The 21,614-nt window shown below is 37.9% G+C and overlaps 1 protein-coding gene across 1 annotated transcript; it reads right to left on the reverse strand.

Annotated features, from left to right (window-relative positions):
• Window positions 1–1,224: 1,224 nt before the first annotated feature.
• On the reverse strand, window positions 1,225–21,570 carry dhx29 (DEAH (Asp-Glu-Ala-His) box polypeptide 29). The gene is made up of 27 exons (XM_048173652.1): window positions 21,027–21,570; window positions 20,677–20,747; window positions 19,964–20,077; window positions 19,736–19,865; window positions 19,491–19,633; window positions 18,357–18,500; window positions 18,152–18,278; window positions 17,888–18,043; window positions 17,009–17,177; window positions 16,803–16,923; window positions 16,112–16,714; window positions 14,737–14,880; window positions 14,479–14,655; window positions 14,189–14,329; window positions 13,822–13,966; window positions 13,505–13,625; window positions 8,884–8,968; window positions 8,187–8,275; window positions 7,970–8,098; window positions 7,062–7,137; window positions 6,512–6,736; window positions 6,126–6,262; window positions 5,952–6,042; window positions 3,367–3,684; window positions 1,808–1,939; window positions 1,540–1,636; window positions 1,225–1,401 (listed from the first exon to the last, which is right to left on the reverse strand). The coding sequence occupies exons 1-27, from the start codon at window positions 21,187–21,189 to the stop codon at window positions 1,346–1,348; spliced, it is 4,104 nt and encodes a 1,367-aa protein (XP_048029609.1). The 5' UTR covers window positions 21,190–21,570; the 3' UTR covers window positions 1,225–1,345.
• Window positions 21,571–21,614: the final 44 nt, after the last annotated feature.

The following is a 21,614-nucleotide window of genomic DNA, read 5'->3' on the forward strand; positions in this document are numbered from 1 at the left end:
TACAAGCTATACATAAAATTACAACTTATATTTGCACAAAATCATGCACGCATGTACTTGAACTAAGTAATGTAGTCAGCTGGTGTCGTGAATTTGTTCATCCTGTAACACGCCGAAACACAGCAACTAGAATTCATAATATTTTCAAATAAATCAAATAAATTTGAAGTTCTGACGACTGTTGAAACGGCTAACAGCACCACATATCCAAGATATATTATAAACTTGTTGTGAACCTTCTGAGAGCGTTTTGTTGGCCTTCCTCTGGTAGTTGTAGCTGCTGTCACCATAGACTTAAACAGGGCGCGCAGCTGTGACCGGTCCCAAATATGGCGGCGGGCATAGCGGAAGTGACGTCTTTGAAACCCATGTATAGCTGTTTTTGTTTAGAAAATAACTAAGCCTCTAAATAGTCCTACTGTCCAAAATGTTACATTCTCAACAGTTACCAACTGTCCACTTTGTATCACGTAGCCTTTCTTTTTTTGCTGACATTATCTAATAGTTATTTGCCAAGGCAACATTTTTTTTTAAGTCTAACTTTTAAAATATTTTATTTTAAGCTTCATTTCAAATACCAAAAATGATTTTTAGTAGCTTTAGTTAACAATAACAACACTGAGAGAGGCCTAGTTCTATTCTATCAGTGGAAAACGCTGAGCACGGAGTAATGTGGTTCAAGATCTACAAGAAGACTCATTTCCCTGCTGGAAAGAGCCGTGTGTTGTTGATGGGTTTGTCAGGAAATACGCTAATGTAATTATTATTCATTTTTATAGGCTTTTAAAGCAGACGGATGTTCATTTGGAGCCAGGAAGCATGTTACTCAATTTCAACTTAAAAAAAGCCTAAGTAACAGATTTCATTCATATACTGAGAGATAATGCTTTTTTTGTGGCCCTTTTTTCTTCTGAATAATATTTTATTTGTGAAAGATTCCATCCTCCAAGTCCACTGTGTCAGCGACATTACCCAAGTTAACCTTTAATGTCTATTATTTTTGTATGATAAGATAACTACAGTCAGACTTGAGACATGAATCTCAGCCAGTTTAAATGTTTACGTTCACAAGACCATAATTTGATATTGCATTCATATCTATCAATAACAAAACAATTACATTATCACCACAAGACTGTTCGTCTGCATTCCTACTGTCTTACAGTAAAAACACAACCCTGTCAGTCTATTATTATGGTAATGGATTTGAAGAATACCACAATGTTTTTGTCTTAAAATATTTTTATTATGGTTTGGCAATATAATTTACAGTCTCACCCCTCAGTGAGGTTTGTCAACATTTAATTTATAGTCAATTCATGATTAAATACAAACAGGCACTTCCTCAGAGCATGTTTTCTGACTTGATCAGTTCTGTGATGATCTGTATGGTCTTCTCATCTGAAGAGGATAAAAATGAAAGACGGCGTTATGTGTGCGTTCACAACACAAAGGCTGTTCGAAAAGGTGTGTGTATAAATATACTGACTGACTATAAATATAATGATGATTGATTAAATAACCAGTTGTTAAAGTTACCTTCCAAATTCATTCTAGGATTGGCCAATTTCCTCTCCAGGAGGGAGTCCATCAGCTTGCGAAGGTGTTTGAATATCACGCCAATTCTGACTGGAGCCTGATAGGAATTGAAACAAAGTAAACTGAGATAACAGTCATCTCACAGTTTGACAAACCAATTTCTGATGCCTCAGTGCTCCTGCCAATGACGTGATCAATGCAAAGCAGGTAAGCAATCAAGCATGGATAACCACTGAAACAGGACACGCATACAAAAAATTTCCCTGACCTGGAAGTGGATCCATCCATCCAGAGAGATGAGTCTCTCCCTGTGATGCACGTCAATATCACCTCCAAACAGCAGCATTGATAAAGGAGAGATCATCGTAGTGTCTCTTAGAAACACCTTAGAGTATTTCACCTGCAGGCAAAATGAGAAAACTGGGTCAAATCACAAATGTATGAATAATAAGAGAGTCAATGACACATAAGAGTGTCCATTTATAATAAAAAGTCATTTATAAAGAAAGGAAAAACAGGTGACAAGTTCTTAGAAATTTACTATTTGGATTTATGTTGGTTTCATATGGTTTTGAAAAAACTTTTTAAGAATTGTTTCAAATTTAGTGACATCTCAATTTTTATTTCCAATGTTTTAAAATAACATTTTCAAGGTAAAAGTATTTATTACAAACATAAGTTATTAAACCCATAAATAACATTTATTTTGAGGAGTTGCACCATATGACATTTTACAACCTAAACCATATCTTGTTATAAAAAAGTCAAATTTTCTGATATTTGATGAGACTTATTGACCTTGACACAGTCACGAGAGTCTGCAAGGATCCTCATTATATGATTTCCTGTTTTTTTTTTTTCAGCGTGTTGGTCAGACCACATGATTTTGAGGACGTTTTTGCAAAAATTAATAAGCTATTTGATTAAAATAACATACACATAACACACAAATTTGTCAAAATGATTAAAATTAATTTTAAGACAGAAATTAAAAAAAATGTCCATCATAGAAGAGATGTATTCAAGTCTACTTGTGACTACCGTTCAAAATTTTGGGGTCAGTAAGATTTTTTTGGGGAAATTAATACTTTTATTTGAATTGGTCAAAAGTGACAGTTAAGACATACAATGTTACAAAAGATTTATATTTCAAATAAAGGCTGTTCTTTTGAACTTGTTCATCAAAAAATCCTGAAAAAAGTAACACAGTTTCCACAAAAATATTAAGCTTATTGACTGTTTTCAACTGATAATAAGAAATGTTTCATGAGCATCAAATCATCATATTAGAATGATTTCTGAAGGATCATGTGACACTGAAGACTGGAGTAATGATGCTGAAAATTCAGCTTTATGTCACAGGAATAAATTACATTTTTAAATATATTACAATATAAAGCTGTTCATTTAAATTGTAATAATATTTCGCAATATTACAGTTTTTTTTACAGTATTTTTGATTAAATAAATACACCTTGGTGAGCAAAAGAGACTTCTTTCAAAAACTGTCCCCATACTTATGAACAGTAGTATATGAATGTTTTTTTAATAAATGAATAGATAGACCAAAAAGAGCACATCATTGACCCATCTCTGTAGCACAAATTGTGCGAGATGAATCAGAAGTGTAGTATTGTAGGTTAGAGGTTTGTTCACATTAGTTAAACAAGCAAAAGTAATAGTAATGCTTGCCTCACCAATAAATCAAGATAATTCGGTTGCCAAATAATAAAATGCTAAGAGAGCAAGCAGTGTACTAGAATGCGACTGACATGGTTTAATTCACATAAAATGTCACAGTTATATATTAAAGCTAGCCCAACACACCTTTTCCTGGAAGAGAAGCCAACCGTTGGTCTGTAGGAAGCGATTGACGGAGGAGGGGTGAACATGGGCCTTCCCCTGAGCCGTCTCTACCACACACGCCACCCGATCCTGAACGTCCACAGAGGGAGTGCAGAGGATACGGCCCACGCTGTCATACAGACCGGCCGTCAGCACGGCATTGAGAACAGAGATGTCCTGCTTGGAGAGCGTGCCGAGGACTTTCAGTTCAGAGCTGGGGTGAGAGCGAGGCGTCCGACTGGGCTTGGAGGCTGTGAAACCGGCCTGCTCCACCATCCTAATGAGCTCCTGCTTCACATCCTGAGAAGGAAGTTAAATACTAAATATTTATAAGTCAGATTAAAGTATTGCCTTCAGTTCAATACAACACAATTTCTGAATTTCTTCATTTCAATATATTTTGAATTTTCAATTTTTTTTTGACTGACAAGTTGTAGTAACTATCTGGATATTTGGAAAAAGACCAATTTTTGTACCCCTGTAAACCCTTATTCTGGTTCTCAACTGGACTAACTTAAGCAAACTTCATTATATTCATGATTCAAAACTTTTGAGATTCACGATATTGTTTAAAAAATACTTTTTAAAGCTTGTTTACATAACTATAATGCTAAATATATACTTCTAAAAATCATTCTAAAGGCCTGATAACTATAAAGATAACTATAATGATGACTATATTAGCATCCACACCAGTAGACTATATCATTCTGTTCATTCTAAGCGCACTGCAGTTTTGTCATTTATCGCTTTAAATGCTAGAGCTCTTTAAAGCAGGATGGATTTTGATTGGCTGTCAATGTTTTTATCGTCCATCAGCTGGAAAAAAAGCGTTCTGAAAGTGATTCCAATGACACTGTTTCTCTGAGCCGTTATTGTTATAGTTGTGGTATGGACTTTGCTATTCTTTTATATTTAGAACATTTTTTTAGAACTATATCTTTACGGTTCTTTTTATAGTTACCATCCTTGGCGTGAACGGGCCTTAAAGGGTTAAAGGGTTAGTTTACCCAAAAATGAAATTTCAGTCATTAAGTACTCACCCTTGTGTTCTTCCACACCTGTAAGACCTTCGTTCATCTTCAGAACACAAATTAAGATATTTTTGATGAAATCCAAGTTTTTTTTTATCCCCCATAGAAAGCAATGTAATTACCATCATTTAAGGACCAGAAAGCCATTAAAGACATTATTAAAGTAGTTGTGACGCAGTGAACGCACTTTAGCGCTTCCGTGTTTATGTCCGAACGCTGGCTCAGTATTGGACGCCTCCTGCGTCAGCATCAAACGTATGCGTCATGCTGCTCACGTGAACAGCCTCGACCAATACTGAGCATCAACTGCGTTGGAGACTGACAGGGGAGAGAAGAAATTGTTGAAAAAAAAAAGAAAAAAGTTATTTATGTTTTGTTTTTGCGCACAAAATGTATTCTTGTCACTTCATAACATTAAGGTTGAACAGCTGTAGTAGCATGGACTATTTTAACAATCTCTTTACTACTTCTCTGAACCTTGAATGACAGTAATTATGTTGCTTTCTATGGGGGATAAAAAACCTTCAAACCTTCAAACCATCAAAATATCTCGATTTGTGCTCCTAAGATGAACAAAGGTCTTACGGGTTTGGAACGACATGATAAATAATAAATAAATGACAGAAATTTTTGGGTGAACTAACCCTTTAGACCGTTGGTGAGGACACTAATATAAATTATCAACATAGGTATCTTTAAATTTATCGCTCTTGGTGTGAACAGGCCTTTACCCTGGAAAAATGCTTGAAAACCTTTTTGGAAATGCGTATTCAAGTTTTAAGGAAATTTGTTACTTTTCACGTGATGGATAAATGTTATTTTTAACTAAAACCATTTTTTTTTTTTTATTAAAACAAACCTGACATAAAATATAAATATTAGATTAGAAATGTAAATAAATATGTTTATATTTAAGTACTAAATGAAATCAAAATAAATTAAGCTATACAGAAATGTTGGTAACACTTTACAATAAGGTATTCATTGTTAGTTCATGTCAGCTCAAATACAGTACTATGTAATAATGTATTAGTAAATGGTGTAATTAACTTTAACTAAGATTAATAAATGCTTTAGAAGTATTTTTCATTGTTAGTTCATGTTAAATAATGCAGTTAACTAATATTAACAAATGGAACTTTATTGTAAAGTGTTACAGAAGAACTAATAAAAATGACAAAAACAGGTAGCAAAATGACTAAAACTTCATAAATTAAATTAAAAAATAAAATAAAATATAAAATAAAAGCTAATTCAAAACATAAAATAAATAAATTTGTATGAACCCAACAAGAATGCAAAGAAAACATTTTTAAAATCATGGCCCTTGTGTTTTAAACTAGATTTACAAATACTTCTCCTTATCATCTTGGACACACTTTTTTTATACCTTAAAAGAAACATTTCAAATTCTATTTGCACACACGGAGATCGACCAACACAAGTTCTAGCAGATCAGACACACATTTGTTAGTTTATCAGGACTCTGCAAATGAATCAGTAAGTGTTTTAGGAGCTGTAAGAGGACGTCACCTCAATCGTCATGAGGGCAGTGCGATTCAGGAAGTGTCTCCTGCAGTAGGCCATCTCTGCACGAGTTCCCTCGCTCCGTGAAATCTTCCACCTGTGAATAAAACAGTAACTTCATTACAATGATTTCACTTCCTTTGTCCGTGAAGTTCTTTTTTGTTGAACACTTGTGATTACCCAAGGTAAGCATTGAAGATGGTCATGTGATCTGAGTTTGCAACTGCTAGAGCAGATTTAGCCAGGTTGGCCTCCTCCTTCCTGTTCATAGGAATAGCAAACGGGGACTTTTCAGACATGGCTGCAGCAATGGTGGCCTGAAAAACAAACAAACAGACAAAAATGTTTATTCAGTTATATTATGAATTTCTAAGTGTTGTTTTGGACCCCATTGACTTTCCTTTTATGGATAAAAACAGTTAAAGCACGCTTCAAAAATATTCTTTTGTGTTCCACAAAAGAAAGAAAGTCATACAGGTTTGGATACACATGAGTGTGAGTAAATTATGAAATAATTTTCTTTCTTTCTTTGTTAGGAATTAATAACATGCTGAAAAAACACTCACAATGGGTTCAAGGCAGCCAAAAATGGCACCGAAGATAAGCATTTTGCCAATCTTGACATTGACTGGAAGGGCAGCCAAGTGATGACCAAGCGGTGTTAGGGTGTGGCTATCTTGCTGACAGGCGCTGATCTTCCTCAGCAGGCTGACAGCATTACACACGGCCTGTGGCTGAGGCGCATCGAGAGCGCGACACAGGAAATCCTCTGGAGAGCCATATTCACACTTCTGTTCACACACAGGGGGGTGACAGAAGTCAGCGTTGTTCAAGGAAAAAGCTACTTTATGCTTTCAAAGAGTTTGTGGCCAGTAAGACTTTGTTTTGAGAATTAATTAATTCAGCTTTGATCACAGGAATAAATTCCATTTAAAATATATTCCAAATAAGAAAACAGTTATTTTAGATTGTAATAATATTTCACAATATTACACTTTTACTGTATTTTTGAGTAAATAAATGCTGCCTTGGCAAGCTTAAAAAAATGTTTCTTTCAAAAACATTAAAATATCTTACTGATAACAAACTTTTGAAAGAGAAAAACATGGTACTTAACATAATATGAAGGCAAAGCTCCTCCAAAGGCACTCGGAGAATCTCTGGGATGGAGTAGTCAATGAAGCTCTCAAATCTGTTGTGGGAAAAACAAAAACATGAGAATTTACTCAGAAATGACAAGTAAGTAAGACAGCATATAAACTGTGCATATATATATATATATATATATATATATATATATATATATATATATATATATATATATATATATATATATATATATATATATATATAATGTGTATACAAATAAGAAAATAGAGATCTATCCATTTTATAATATTGGTTTTACTGTTTTGCGTCTTTTGTTTCAAGTATTTAATAATGTGAAGCTGTTTATTGCACTCTTTTAGGTTTGTCCATCAAATAAAATAAAAAAATATTATTTTCAGCAGTAAATTGTGATATAAATTTACTTCTTATTCAATAAAATAAAATTTCCCCCTAAAATATATTTAATATTGCCAACCAAAACAGGTCACTGAGAGGTTAGTACTGTATGTGCCACAATCTTTAAAGTCACTATGAAATTAAAATGGACGATTCCTGTTTTTTATGCAGTATTGCTGTATTTATTATAACTGATTTATCCATGCACATCATTAAATTCATGTGCCCTTGTAATCTTGAATCAAAATAACTTCCCCTCCTTCTTGCAGCATCTCTTCTCTTCTCTGATGACATGTTTACTGGCGTGAGGGTGGGACAACCTGTCACTCACATGAGATCCACCAATAGCAAACCACAACCATTAAAATATCCAATCAATTCTCCATGGACAATGTCAAGCTCCGCCCTACATTTTGTCTTGTTGAAGAAGCAGTTTCACTCGGATATACTGTATGTCACAATAGAGAAGAAAAGACTGTCCCAACTTTAAAATTTAAAACCCCTCAGAGGTGTTGTACCTGAATTTGGGATAAAGACGGAAACAGAAGCCCTCTCGAACACGTCCTGCCCGTCCCTGCCTCTGGAGGGCACTGGCTTTACTCACAAACGTCTCCACCAGAGAGCTCATCTGGCTGCTTTCATGATACCTGAAACCAGAAACGGAAGACAACCGCTAACATTCAAAACCATTCGATCATAGACAGTTAATATCAGATATTTTCTGCCCTGCCTCACCGATTTTCTTTTGTTTTTCCTGTGTCAATGACAAAGACCACATCAGGAATGGTGACGCCAGTCTCAGCGATGTTTGTGGACAGAACAATCTTAAAGAGAAATGAAGATGTGAGAGTGCTGCATATATACGATGTACTGTAAAAATTGTAATTCAAAGTTTTCAGTCACATGATCGGCATGGAGACCTGGAGGGAAAAACATCCATAGAGCTACAGCACAGGCCAGTTAATTTTCCAGAAGAAGAAAAAAAAAATGTTTTGGGCACTTGTGATCCATATACAGCAACTGCTGCAGTATTTCAATTACTAAAAACAGTGAGACATTCTAGCGAGACAAAGCGCCTTAATGTACTAAAACAGTGATATTAAAATATCAATTTCAGTATACAATGCTTAATGCTAAATGGTTGTTATCTTTATAATGGTTTTCTTTGCAAAAGCCTTAATAAGAAACTGCACATTGTGTTTATATTCTGGGTTCATCTGCTTGCCTGGCTTTATGTAGTATGCATCATCAATAATGTGTATATTGAATTTGGTGTTATAATATCACTGTCTTACTACATTAGTACAAACCTGGTAAAAAATAACTGGCAGGTAATGGAAAAAAGCCTTGTTTTGCCCTCCAGGTGGGTTTTCTTATAAATGTGTGACGTTTTTTGAAAACTATGCATGTAATTTGCTACTCTGAACAGTACCTTTCTCACTCCAGCAGGGGGCACTGTAAATGCAGAAGACTGGTCCTGGGATGACAGTGTGGAGTGGAGAGCAACTAGCTTGTATCTAGATGTAAAATAGAAATAATAATAATAATAATAATCATAAATAATAATACCCTTTGATGATAGTAATCAATCTTTGAAATGCCACCTACAGAATTTGTATTTAATTAATATATAGTTCATTGTATTTAAAGCTGCAGTCTCGCAACTTTTTTGTGTTAAAAATGTACAAAAATTATATAATGAGAATATACAACATGAATCCATTTTCCAAACCGTGTTTTTGTCTTATCCTGAATCATTATGGTACACTTATAATAAGTGTTTATATTCGGACTATTTCAGACCGGACTGGTAGGACTCTTTAATAAATTAAATTACTTGTTATGGAGCATGGCAGAAGAATTTATTTCCTATAAAATCTACTGCAAGGTCCTTATATCAGCATATTAAAATGATTTCTGAAGAATCATGTGACACTGAAAGAACTTTATTGTAATGATGCTGAAAATTCAGCTTTGACAATGCAAGAATAAATTACATTTTAAAATACACACACACACACACACTGTCATGATCACCGTCTGTTCCTGTCAGTTCCCGGACTACATCTCCCATCATCCTCTCTGCCACTCACCTGCACACACTTAACACTAATCACTAATCACCACACCCAGCTGCAGCTCATTACCAGGACTATAAAAGACTCTTACACACATCACCTCACTGCTAGGTCATGTTTTCCCTGTGTGACATTTCCAAGCGTTATTATTCTGTTTCCCTGTCTGTTCCGGTTCCTGTTGCTGATCCCTGTCTGGTTCTACAGTTCTGTGATTGTTAGCTGCCTGCCTTTTGACCACTGCCTGTTCTCTGACTACGATTCTGCCTGTCTCTGATGTTCCTGTTCGCCCCGTTTGACCATGCCTGTACGACCATGCTCAACATTTAATAAAGCTTTGCATTTGGATCCCTACCTGAGTCCCGCCTACGTTACAGAAGACCTAGCCACATCTAGATCCAGCAGCTTTGTTGGGCGTCCTAGTCCCAGCATGGATCCCGCAACACATCTGGTCAGCCTTCGTCAAGGTAACTGCACCCTGGAGGTTCATATCCAGAAATTCCTGGACATTGCCCATTTTTCTGATTTACCGGACTGTGCCCTCGTTGACTTTTTTGCTTATGGACTAAATGAATCTCTTAAGGGGTATTTAATCGCTAATGGTCCCCGAGGGACGTTTATGGAATTCTTGGACTTTGCCCTGCTTACCGTTGGTTCACATTTTACTGTAGGTGTCGCGGGGAAATGCGACACCGCAGTGAATCCTGTAATGGCCGCCGCATCAAAGAACACTCACAAAATGGCGGCCACTACAACATCACATCACGTCTTCGCTGATCACCCAGAGTCAAGTCACGTCTCCGCTGATCGCCCAGAGCCACGTCACGTCTCTAGATTAGTCAGAGAACGGCAAGGATTACGTTCCAGTGTGGTTGATCCACCGCTGATTTCAGCGCGAGCGGCTGGCATTCCAAAGCGTCAACCGGCCGCTTCGCTCTCAAGCCCGGTGGTCGCTTCGCACTCAAGCCAACCGGTTGCAACGCTCTCAAGTACTCCGGTTGCAACGCTCTCAAGTTCGCCTGTGTCTATGGACAAGGACAAGAGGGCCACATCGCCTGTGTCTACGGACAAGATGGTCGCATCGCCTCATCCTCGGAAGAGGAGGAGGAGGAGGAAGGCTTCTTCCGTTCTTCCCCCTCTTACGCCCAAGCTGCTTGCTCAGCTGGCGCCACCTGCGCTTCTTGCCCTGCCGGCGCCACCTGCGCTTCTCGCCCTGCCGGCGCCACCTGCGCTTCTCGCCCTGCCGGCGCCACCTGCGCTTCTCGCCCTGCCGGCGCCACCTGCGCTTCTCGCCCTGCCGGCGCCACCTGCGCTTCTCGCCCTGCCGGCGCCACCTGCGCTTCTCGCCCTGCCGGCGCCACCTGCGCTTCTCGCCCTGCCGGCGCCACCTGCGCTTCTCGCCCTGCCGGCGCCACCTGCGCTTCTCGCTCTGCCGGCGCCACCTGCGCTTCTCGCTCTGCCGGCGCCACCTGCGCTTCTCGCTCTGCCGGCGCCACCTGCGCTTCTCGCTCTGCCGGCGCCACCTGAACTCCCTGCCTTGCCAGCACCACCTGAACTCCTGGCCCTGCCGGCGCCATCCAAGCTCCTAGCCCTGCCAACGCCGCCCAAACTCCTTGCTCTGCCAGCGCCACCCAGGCGTCTCGCCCTGCCGGCACCACCCGAACGCCTGGCCCTGCCGGAACCACCTGAACTCCTTGCCCACAAGGCCGCAACAGACCCCGTTGAAATCCCCAAGAACTTTTTTGGGGGGGGCAGTATACCTGAGGGTGGAGAGCTTGTGGGTGGTCACTCTGCCTGGCCACTGCCGTCATTGGCCTTTGAACTATTATGGCCGTTTATGGACCCTAACCTGCCGTGGTTACCCAAACCACCTGACCTACCGTGGTTACCCAAACCACCTGACCCACCGTGGTTACCCAGACCACCTGACCCGCCGTGGCCGCCCGAGGCTCCTGACCCGCCGTGGCCGCCCGAGGCTCCTGACCCGCCGTGGCCGCCCGAGGCTCCTGACCCGCCGTGGCCGCCCCAGGCTCCTGACCCGCCGTGGCCGCCCCAGGCTCCTGACCCGCCGTGGCCGCCCGAGCCATCTGACCCGCCGTGGCCGCCCGAGCCTCCTGACCCGCCGTGGCCGCCCGAGCCACCTGACCCGCCGTGGCCGCCCGAGCCTCCTGACCCGCCGTGGCCGCCCGAGGCTCCTGGACCTGCATTGGGGACCCCGTTCCTGTCTGCATGCAGGTCTCCAATGCACCCACCCTCCCTCCCTAGCTGTTCCTTTTACGCCGCGAGGACGCGCCTTCCGGGAGGGGGGCGTTATGTCATGATCACCGTCTGTTCCTGTCAGTTCCCGGACTACATCTCCCATCATCCTCTCTGCCACTCACCTGCACACACTTAACACTAATCACTAATCACCACACCCAGCTGCAGCTCATTACCAGGACTATAAAAGACTCTTACACACATCACCTCACTGCTAGGTCTTGTTTTCCCTGTGTGACATTTCCAAGCGTTATTATTCTGTTTCCCTGTCTGTTCCGGTTCCTGTTGCTGATCCCTGTCTGGTTCTACAGTTCTGTGATTGTTAGCTGCCTGCCTTTTGACCACTGCCTGTTCTCTGACTACGATTCTGCCTGTCTCTGATGTTCTTGTTCGCCCCGTTTGACCATGCCTGTACGACCATGCTCAACATTTAATAAAGCTTTGCATTTGGATCCCTACCTGAGTCCCGCCTACGTTACATACACACACACACACACACACACACACATAATTATATATATATATATATATATATATATATATATATATATATATATATATATATATATCTCAAATCAAAAGTTATTTTAAGTTGTAATAATATTTCACAAGATTACTGTTATTACTGTATTTTTGATCAAATAAATGTAGCCTTGGTGAGCATAAAAATAAAACTTAATTATTCCAAACTTTTGACTGGTAAACAAAACATAAATGTAAAGAGGCAGCAGTGTTGCCAGACGTACAATAATTATCGTATTTGTACGATAATTTTGACCTCTGTACGATGTACGATCAATAATGAAAAAAATCCCATAATGTACGATAATTTCAGTATTTTGTGACACTTCAAATGATGGTCGTTATAATCGGTTCATTGATCTAGCTGTGTGGATCCCAGGTGGATCCACGACGTCATGATTGTAAGGAGAATGTGAACTTTGTTAGGCACGTCTTCCATCTCATCTCATGTTACGTCTTCTCGGCCAATCATCATGGAGAATGACTCTCTCTCACGAGCTCAAGTTAGCCTTCTTGCCGCGGCGCTTAGGTCATTTGTTTCTCGCTAAGGTACGCCTAATTATTTATGTATTGTGGTAATTTGCAGTTCATATCAAAAAGTTGCTGGTCTATAGATAAATAGCTGTATTCTGTACGTTTGATTTGTCATGTCAGCTTTATTTATACAGCTCTTTTTACAATGCAGATTGTGTCAAAGTATAGCTTTACAGAGATAGAGGGAACACTGGCTGTACAGCAGCTAAAATAGTGTGATTGTCCAGCTTAAGTTAGTTCAGTATTGATTCTTTCCGTTGTAAAAATCAATAGTTATTAATTTAGTTCATTTACCTATAATGTAATGTATAATGTACATGTACGATAATTTTGTTCCAAATACAATAATTTTGAGCTTCTGGTACGATAATTGGACATTTCCAATCTGGCAACACTGAGAGGCAGTATTATGCCCACTTACAAAGTCTTGATTTCGTTTTTGTGTTCTACTAGAATAGGTTTTCATGCTTGAATGTTCAAAACACGTTATTTTTCACATATTTTACATTGTTGTAGCACCTCTCTTCCCAGTCTGTCAGTAACCGTCTGTAATGATTTCTGTCCCTCAAAACTTTTTTTGTTCATGTCAAATTAAAAATGTTGTAATATTTTGACTAAAATGACAAAATTTTTAAGTGCGAGTCAAATTTAGACTGGAGTTACCTGTTCTTTGAGCTGAATCTCTTGTCTGTGGTCAGTAGATCATGCAGCTGTTGAATATGAGCCAGGCCTGGGAGGAAGACCAGAACCGCACCATCCACATCACGAAACTGAGGTGATTTATCTTAAGAAAAGAACCAGAGATACTCCATTTATTCATAAAAACTTAACTTAAAAGACTTAGTTTGTACAGTGTTTGAGGAAAGTGTTGCTTCCATTAGCAAACACTACTAATGATAAAGTATGCATCCTAATGAGGTAAATGTTCAGTCACTATAACTCATGACTCTGTGCATACAGTATATGTGTTGTTATTTTACCCAGGTATGCCAGCAGGTCTAATATCAGATCCATATTTATCTTGCTGGGGTTCATGTACTGCAGGACGTGTCGTGTCCGGCTGCTGAAGTGATCCAGCTCAGGGCCCAGATCCCAACCTGAACCAGAGTCCCTCACAATCAGCTCCTGAACAGAATACAAGAACAAACATTTACAAAACAATATATGCCTGCAATGTTTAGAGCACAACACGGTCATGCACCATTCAGGATTGAGGAAAGAATGCCTGTTAAATTCCAATTCAATTCCTCAGTATTTAGGATGGATAGTATGCGAATTGGGACACAGCATAAATCTTGGACCAATGAAAGTCTTCTGTTGAAACAGAAAAGTGGATTTCTGTGTCACCTTGTGCTGAATAGTCTTCCCTCCTTTCTGTGTGATGCTGATGTTGATCTCATCATCTTCCTCCACATACTTCTGACAGTACTCCGAGTCCTGCTCCAGCACATAACCCGTCTCCTCCACGATATCCTCCAGGTGAAACACCTACCAAAACAGTTCTTTATGATTTTTTTCTTATTTATTTTGGTTTGAGTTTATAACAAAATAAATGAAACATACACAAGAATTTCATCAAAATACTGATGTTATGTAAATATATTTGTTAATATTTATTTAGGCGTATATAATCTTGCCTCCACAGGGAAAGTTCTGCCGGGTATGGTGACCACAGGACAGCGGTTGAAGTAGTTGGCAAACTTCTGACAGTCGACTGTAGCGCTCATCAAGATCAAACGCAGATCTGTGCGCTTATGCACCACTTCTTTTAGTATGGTGAGAAGGAAATCTGACTGTACGCTTCGCTCGTGAACCTAAAATATTGAGACATAATTTTTGGGTTATATGGTCCAGCCCTAAGTGTGGGTATATCCCTAGATATATGCAAGCATGACCTCGTCCACGATGATGTGAGTGAGGGAGCTGAGGAGCTGGTCCTGCTGTAGTTTGCGCAGCAGAACTCCAGTGGTGCAGTACAGCAGTCGTGTGGCGTCACTAGAGCGGTTCTCCATCCGGATCTGGTATCCACACAGTGAATTCTGTAATGCAAATATTCCATGCATACTGTTACTATGGTGTCTCTGCCGTCAACTACCATTACGACACCTTTACTGGAGACATTTGGACTTATTTTGCACATTTTGCGAGTCTCAACTTCTTGAATATGGGTTTAAAAATCTTCTATACCATTTTTAGGAAAAGTATCAATTTAACTCTAAAAATGTCATGTGGTGTTTCCTTACACTCTGAATACATGTGAGTGTATCTTAATCATGTTTTCAAAAAAATTTAATATTTTTCAAAGTAATGTAAATGTGTTTATTTTTCTAAATATCATGAACTATTAAGTTTTTGGGGAGTCGCACCACCAAAAAAGACAAATTACCTGATATTTTTAAAGACTAATTGACCTTGACACAGTTATGTGGTTCGGCAGGGGTCCTTCTGTATGATATGTCCTGTTTAATGTTTTTTTGTTGTTGTTGGTTGTACCACATGACTTAATTTTTTATAAATGATTTTTTTTCCCAAACATTATGAATTATTCATTTAAAAATATGTTTTTGTGGAGTGGCTACACATGACAATTTCTGTTTTTTTTTTTTTGTTTTTTGTTTTTTCACCCGTTGGTTGTACCACATGACTTTAATTTGGCAGACAAATGTTTTTTAAAAAATTTTATAAACATTAATTAAACAGTTTTTTTTTTATATTTTATATAAAAAATAAGAAATAATAAAAATAATTATGCCAAAATACTTGATAGTTTTATTTTCAAGATTTTCCTTCTCCCCATGCCCTAAAAAATATAAAAATTAATTTTAATTCAGAAATTAAAAACATGCAAATCATATAAGAAGTGTATTCAAGTCACTGAACTGTATTTTTAAATATACTTCTGAATAAATTAATTTTAAAAAAATGAACGTCATTACTGACCTATTTAATAAAAAGTACACTTATCAACTTATTATTAATTAGTGTTAATATCTATATTATTTACACTGAGCTAAATTGTAGCTTATATATATATATATATATATATATATATATATATATATATATATATATAATTTTTTTTTTTTCACCTGAGGGACAGTAAATAAACTGCTTATATTTTGGTCTTACAGTAGCTCAAAAACTTTTGTTGTCACTGGCCCAGATGTTTGATTCCTATCACATACCATCTGACTTGTTAGAGATGAACAACATTAAAAGCAAGGTTTTTCCACATACACAGTTTTAAAAAGCATATTTCTGAGATCTAACCTTGCCTCCCGGTCCATCCTCACTCCCCAGCTCCTGTGACACCCTGCTGGCCAGACTTGTGGCTGAAATTCTTCTGGGTTGCGTCACCACCACATTGCACGGCTGCGCGGCCTCCCCAGCAGCCAGGAGCTCTTCCAGGATGAACTGAGGAATCTGTGTGCTCTTCCCACTTCCCGTTTCCCCCGCAATCACCAGCACGCGGTGGCGCCGTAGAGCCTCTAGCACCTTCTCACGGTGCTGGAAAACGGGCAGCTGCTCCCTCTCAGCCAGCAGCCTGTGTGCCACAGGAGAGCCTCGCAGTTTGAGGAACAGCCTCCGGGACGCCTCCTCCATCATGAGGCCTCCTCCCCGCTTGGGCTCGTGGTCCTCCTGCATGTCCAGGTTCTCCCAGGAGTCTTCTGGTTCTGCGTCCTGGAGACTTTCCTGCGGCTCGGCCTGCAGTTGGAGGGCTTGCTGCTGTTTGAGGCGAGTGAGCAGACGTGCGATAAACTGGTCACGTGGTTTGTTGATGGCAGAGCGGGTTTGCTCCTCCTCTTTTTGTTCGTCATCTCGCCACTCAAGCCACACGTCACGGTAGGTGGGTGGCAGCAGCTGATGCACAGACTAATGGAGATCAAAGGACAGATGAAATGAATGAAATACATAAAGCAAGCACCTATCTGCCTGAAATGTGAACTGTTTCGAAACTTACCTGTCCTTTGACTAGTTTATAAAGGGCTAACGTGGCTCCTAAGTGCTGGGCCTGCATGCCGTCTTCAGTCAGGATAGTGGGACACACCTCCAAAACATCATCAGGCCTCTGAATGCGTACTCTGACATCAAGGACACATGACCAGACAGTCAAATCTGCATTCAGTACACATTCAGAATCAAAGATTCAATTTTAACACAACATACTTGCATTTCCAATATCTCCCGACTGCAACTTTCTGAAAGGAAGGTGGAGGGCTCTTCGGGAGGTTTTTCCTGCACCAATCAATCAAAAACTGTTTAGGTGACTTCCCAGTCCAGCTCCTTGATGTGTAGTCAAAGTTTCGGATGTCTTTGGGCTCCTTTTTTTTCTCAGCTAGAGCATCAACAATGACAAATCAGACTGACAAGGTTAGAATTTATAGCATAGTATAGCATTCTATAAATAAAATAAAATAAAATAAATAATTATGTCAGCATAAAACAAAACACAAAATAATAGCATGAAGTAAAAATATATAAAATAATAAATAAAATAAAAAAATTAAACATGACAGCATACAATAGCATGAAGTTTAAATAAAAGATACAATATAGAAATAACAACAAATATAAAGTAAAATAACAATGTGTAAAACAACAAAAATAACTAAATGAAAAATAAACAGCATAAAACAGCATACAATAAAATAAAATGAAATAATATAAAGTAACAAAATATTTTTAAATATAAATAAAAACAGAACAGCATAAAATAAAATATCACAAAATAAACTGAATAAAGCAATAGCATAAAAATGAAAAATAAACAGATGAAATTGTAAAATATAAAAATAACAAATACAATAAAAATAACAAAATAAAATAATGTAAAACAACAAAAATAAAACAAAATCATGTAAAATAACATAAAATATCATAAACAAAAACATAAAATAACATTGCATAAAAATAAAACAACATAGATTAAACACGATATACAATAACATACAATAAAATAACAACAATATAAAGTAACAACAACAAAAAAATCAAACTAACAAACTAAATAAATATACATAAAACAAAATAAATAAATTCTCCTACTTTTTTCTGCTGGTGGTTTGTCTTCTTCCTCAAAGAGGTTGAAGTTGATTTCCTCTTTGCCATCAGTGAGTGTAACTGGCTTCTTGTCCTCTTTAGGAGTGTCTTTAACTTTGATCGCTGAATTGAACATTGGATGACACTCCAAAGACTTCATTTCTGTAAAGTAAACAAACACTACTGAGAAACAAATTGATAGTAACAGTTCCTTACATTCTTTACAATTAACATATGCCCTTAAAAGTAGAGAAAACTGCAGGCACAGACCTTGCTGGATGACTCTGATCCGATCTTGTGCTGTCCTCTGCCCTGCTTTGTCTTTCTTGGCTTTTGATCCAGCAGCCATGTCCTTTGCATCATACAGCTGAGCGCTCAGCTGCAGGTATCTGTCATTCTGCAGGAAGAGCATGTGAATTTATGGGAAGCTGCAGGCGTAATAGTGGCATATTATGGAAACTACAGTAAAACTCACAGGATCAAACTTCTCCTCCAACTCTGGGTTATAAACACTTGTGTCCCTGTGTCCTTCATCTTCTTCGCTGCTCTGATCTTCAGATTGTTCAGCGTAGCGCAGTATCCACTCCTTCATACTGCCACCACCATCTTTTATAGGAGTCTGCCATCAAATAAAATGTTTTGGAATTTTTTTCTCTCAAAAAGATTAAAGTGCTCCTGTTATGCTTTTTCAGATATTAATGTTTCATCTTTGTTTGCTTATAGTTTAACGCCATGCTAGCTATCCCGGATATATTCATGGCAAGAGAGAGAGAAAAGAGATATCGGTTTTTAAATTTTATCTTAGATAAAAATTCTAAAACTTACAGAAGAGGATTAGGGCCAAGCAATAATAAAAAAAAATAAAACCATCTCGAGATTAAAGTTGTTAAATTTCGAGAAAAAAGTCGAGATAAAATATTGAGAATAAAGTCAATAAATTACGAGAAAAAAGTTGAGATAAAATGTTGAGAATAAAGTCATTAAATTATGAGAAAAAAAGTTGTTAAATTACAAGAACAAATTCGTTAAATTACGAATTTGTTCTCATAATTTAACGACTTTTTTCTCGTAATTTAATGAGAAAAGAGATGTTCTTTTCTCAGATTTTCACTGTGAGAAAAGAGGTGATGCTGCAATGTATTGATGGGAGAAGCTAAGCTTTTTAAAGCTTTGAATCACTTAAACCAATTGCTTTGCAAAATGATTCATTGTTTTGAAACACCACAAGCTGGTGACCCCTGCTGTTCAAAACCGTGTAAATGCAACAAAAACTCAGGCCAAACATGCATAAAAACACCTTCTACAAACCTATTGCAAATGTTTTATTAAAAGTAAAATCTATCAAATGCAATTAACTAATTATCTAATAAGATTAAATATAAAATGTCTGTGTAATATATGTTCTTTAAAAAATGTTCAGTGCTTGTTTTGTTCGTTCCATGGATGGCTCAGCTAAACAGGCCAATAAGAAACTATTAACTACTATTAATTCTTTTAATTATACTAATGTCTCATTGAAACATCTACAAATGTATAAAATTGATCAACCTTTAAAATAGCATAATAGGGGCACTTTAAGAAAAATGTAATTCCTCATAAAATGACACACCTTTGCCTTAGGTTTCTCCTCCTCTTTGGGTGCTTCTTTCTTGGTAACAGGCTGTTGCTTGTCCTCTCTAGGAGGCTGGAACTTAGGGCGAGTCTTCTGTTTCTCCTCTTGCATCTTCTGGCTGAATCCCTCCGGTAGCTCATCTTTATTCATGGAAAAGCAAAAAAGCAAAACCAGGGTTTAGGGTTTGAGGAGCAGAACTTGGGTTTATGAAGTTTATTATGACTGCAATCTGAAGCTTTTACCGTCTCTGAGATTCAGACAGAGCCAGTCGAGCGCTGAGTGCAGATCGCCTCCATACAACACACTGCTCTTCATGGCCTCCTCGATGTGCTCCGTCTTAAACTGGAACATTTGCAAGGCCGTGTACAAATCCTGCCAAACAATATATGATAAATGTTCTTTTAAAATTCTTAGATAATAAATAATATTCTTTATTTTTTGCAATTAAAGCCAAAAAGGAAAAGAATTACCAGCAACTTTTTGGATGTGAGTCTCCCAGATATTGGTCCTTTATCAGCATGTTCTTGCCTATAATCATTGATCAACTTGATCACCTTCTTTTCCAGTTCTGGATGGATGACAACCTTCAAGACAAGAAAAAAACAGACTGATAATATCAATAACAGACGTTGATGAGTACACTAACTTTGTAAGATTTTTTGATGCTTATGCTCACGAGTGTAAGTGTTGCATATCTTTGATCAGAAATACATTAAAATCAGTAATGTTATGAAATATTATTATAAATTAAAACAACTCTTTTATAATATATTTTAAAATGTAATTCATTCCTGTGATCAAAGCTGAATTTTCAGCATCATTACTCCATTCTTCAGTGTCACATGATCCTTTAGAAATCATTCTAATATGCTGATTTGATGCTCAAGAAACATTTATTATTATTATTATCAATGTTGTGCTGCTTCACATTTTTGTCGAAACCGTGCTACATTTTTTTCAGGATTCTTTTTAATTAATAGAAAGTTCAAATATTACTTACTGACCCAAACTTTTGAACGGTAGTGTATATGTGGTGGGCATTTATATGTTCAAAAGTATTCATCTGTCTGCAGAAGATGTTTATGCAGGTCAGTTGTAACAAATGTTATTTTTAGACTGGGTAGGTTTTCAGTTATGAAAGTTTGCATAAACATGAATATGACCCCTTTAATGTGAGACTTACCTTCAGGATTGATTTATCAGACATGCCTGTATCAGTCTGCGCATTAGTGTTAAGACTGTATGTTTTAGGTGCTACAAGAAAATAAAGGAACAAAATTATTAGACATTTGCAGACAAACTGTCAAGATTGTACTGGCTCTGAACATTATTTACTTAGAGCAAAAATGCAGCACTTACTGTATTACTAACTCATTTATTATAACATAACACTGTACATCTGCATTCAAATAGGTAGAAATGTCATTACATTTTGATTCATATATTGTCATATCTAATTACATACTACATACTGTTTATAAATCAAACTCCTCACACATTACAAGCAATGCAACGTTTAAAACGAAGTCTGACCTCTGAGTTTGTTTTCCTTCGAGGCTGATTTCTCATTGTTTGGTCTCTTTTGGTGTTTTTTGCCCGTGGATTCAGATGCGTTCACAGCAGCACTGTTCCCTGCAGCAGCCGGCTGCTGCACACTCGTGGGAACTGCTGCCGACTTCTTTTTCTTTCCACCCATTGCGAAAATAACCAGTTCAAGTGTCTGTTACTGACCAGTACACAAAATTATCAACATTTCGATAAACACAAATTTTATGGCTGGAAAATGGTAAAGAAGACTGTGCTGACAGCCAGCTAAGCCAACTCTATGAGAATTTGTGAAGACTGAAACTACAGAAGCTTCTTTCAAAATAAAAGTTCAGTGGAATAATTTGAAAACTTTGGATTTAACTTTATGCAGATTGCATGATTTATTTATATATTTATTTATTCGCGTTTGGGCCTCCATAGGTCCTAAGAGAGAGGTAAAAACAGGACAAAATACTTAATTCAAGAGGAAAGTAGATTACACATTTTAGAGGTAACGTTACAGAGGCATTTGTTGTAGCGTATCTTTAAGAAGTTAAGAAGTTTGACGTGTTTAAATAATAGTAATTAAATACA

Source organism: Megalobrama amblycephala, linkage group LG2 (assembly GCF_018812025.1).
Source record: "Megalobrama amblycephala isolate DHTTF-2021 linkage group LG2, ASM1881202v1, whole genome shotgun sequence".
In the NCBI taxonomy this organism is placed as follows: Eukaryota; Metazoa; Chordata; class Actinopteri; order Cypriniformes; family Xenocyprididae; genus Megalobrama; species Megalobrama amblycephala.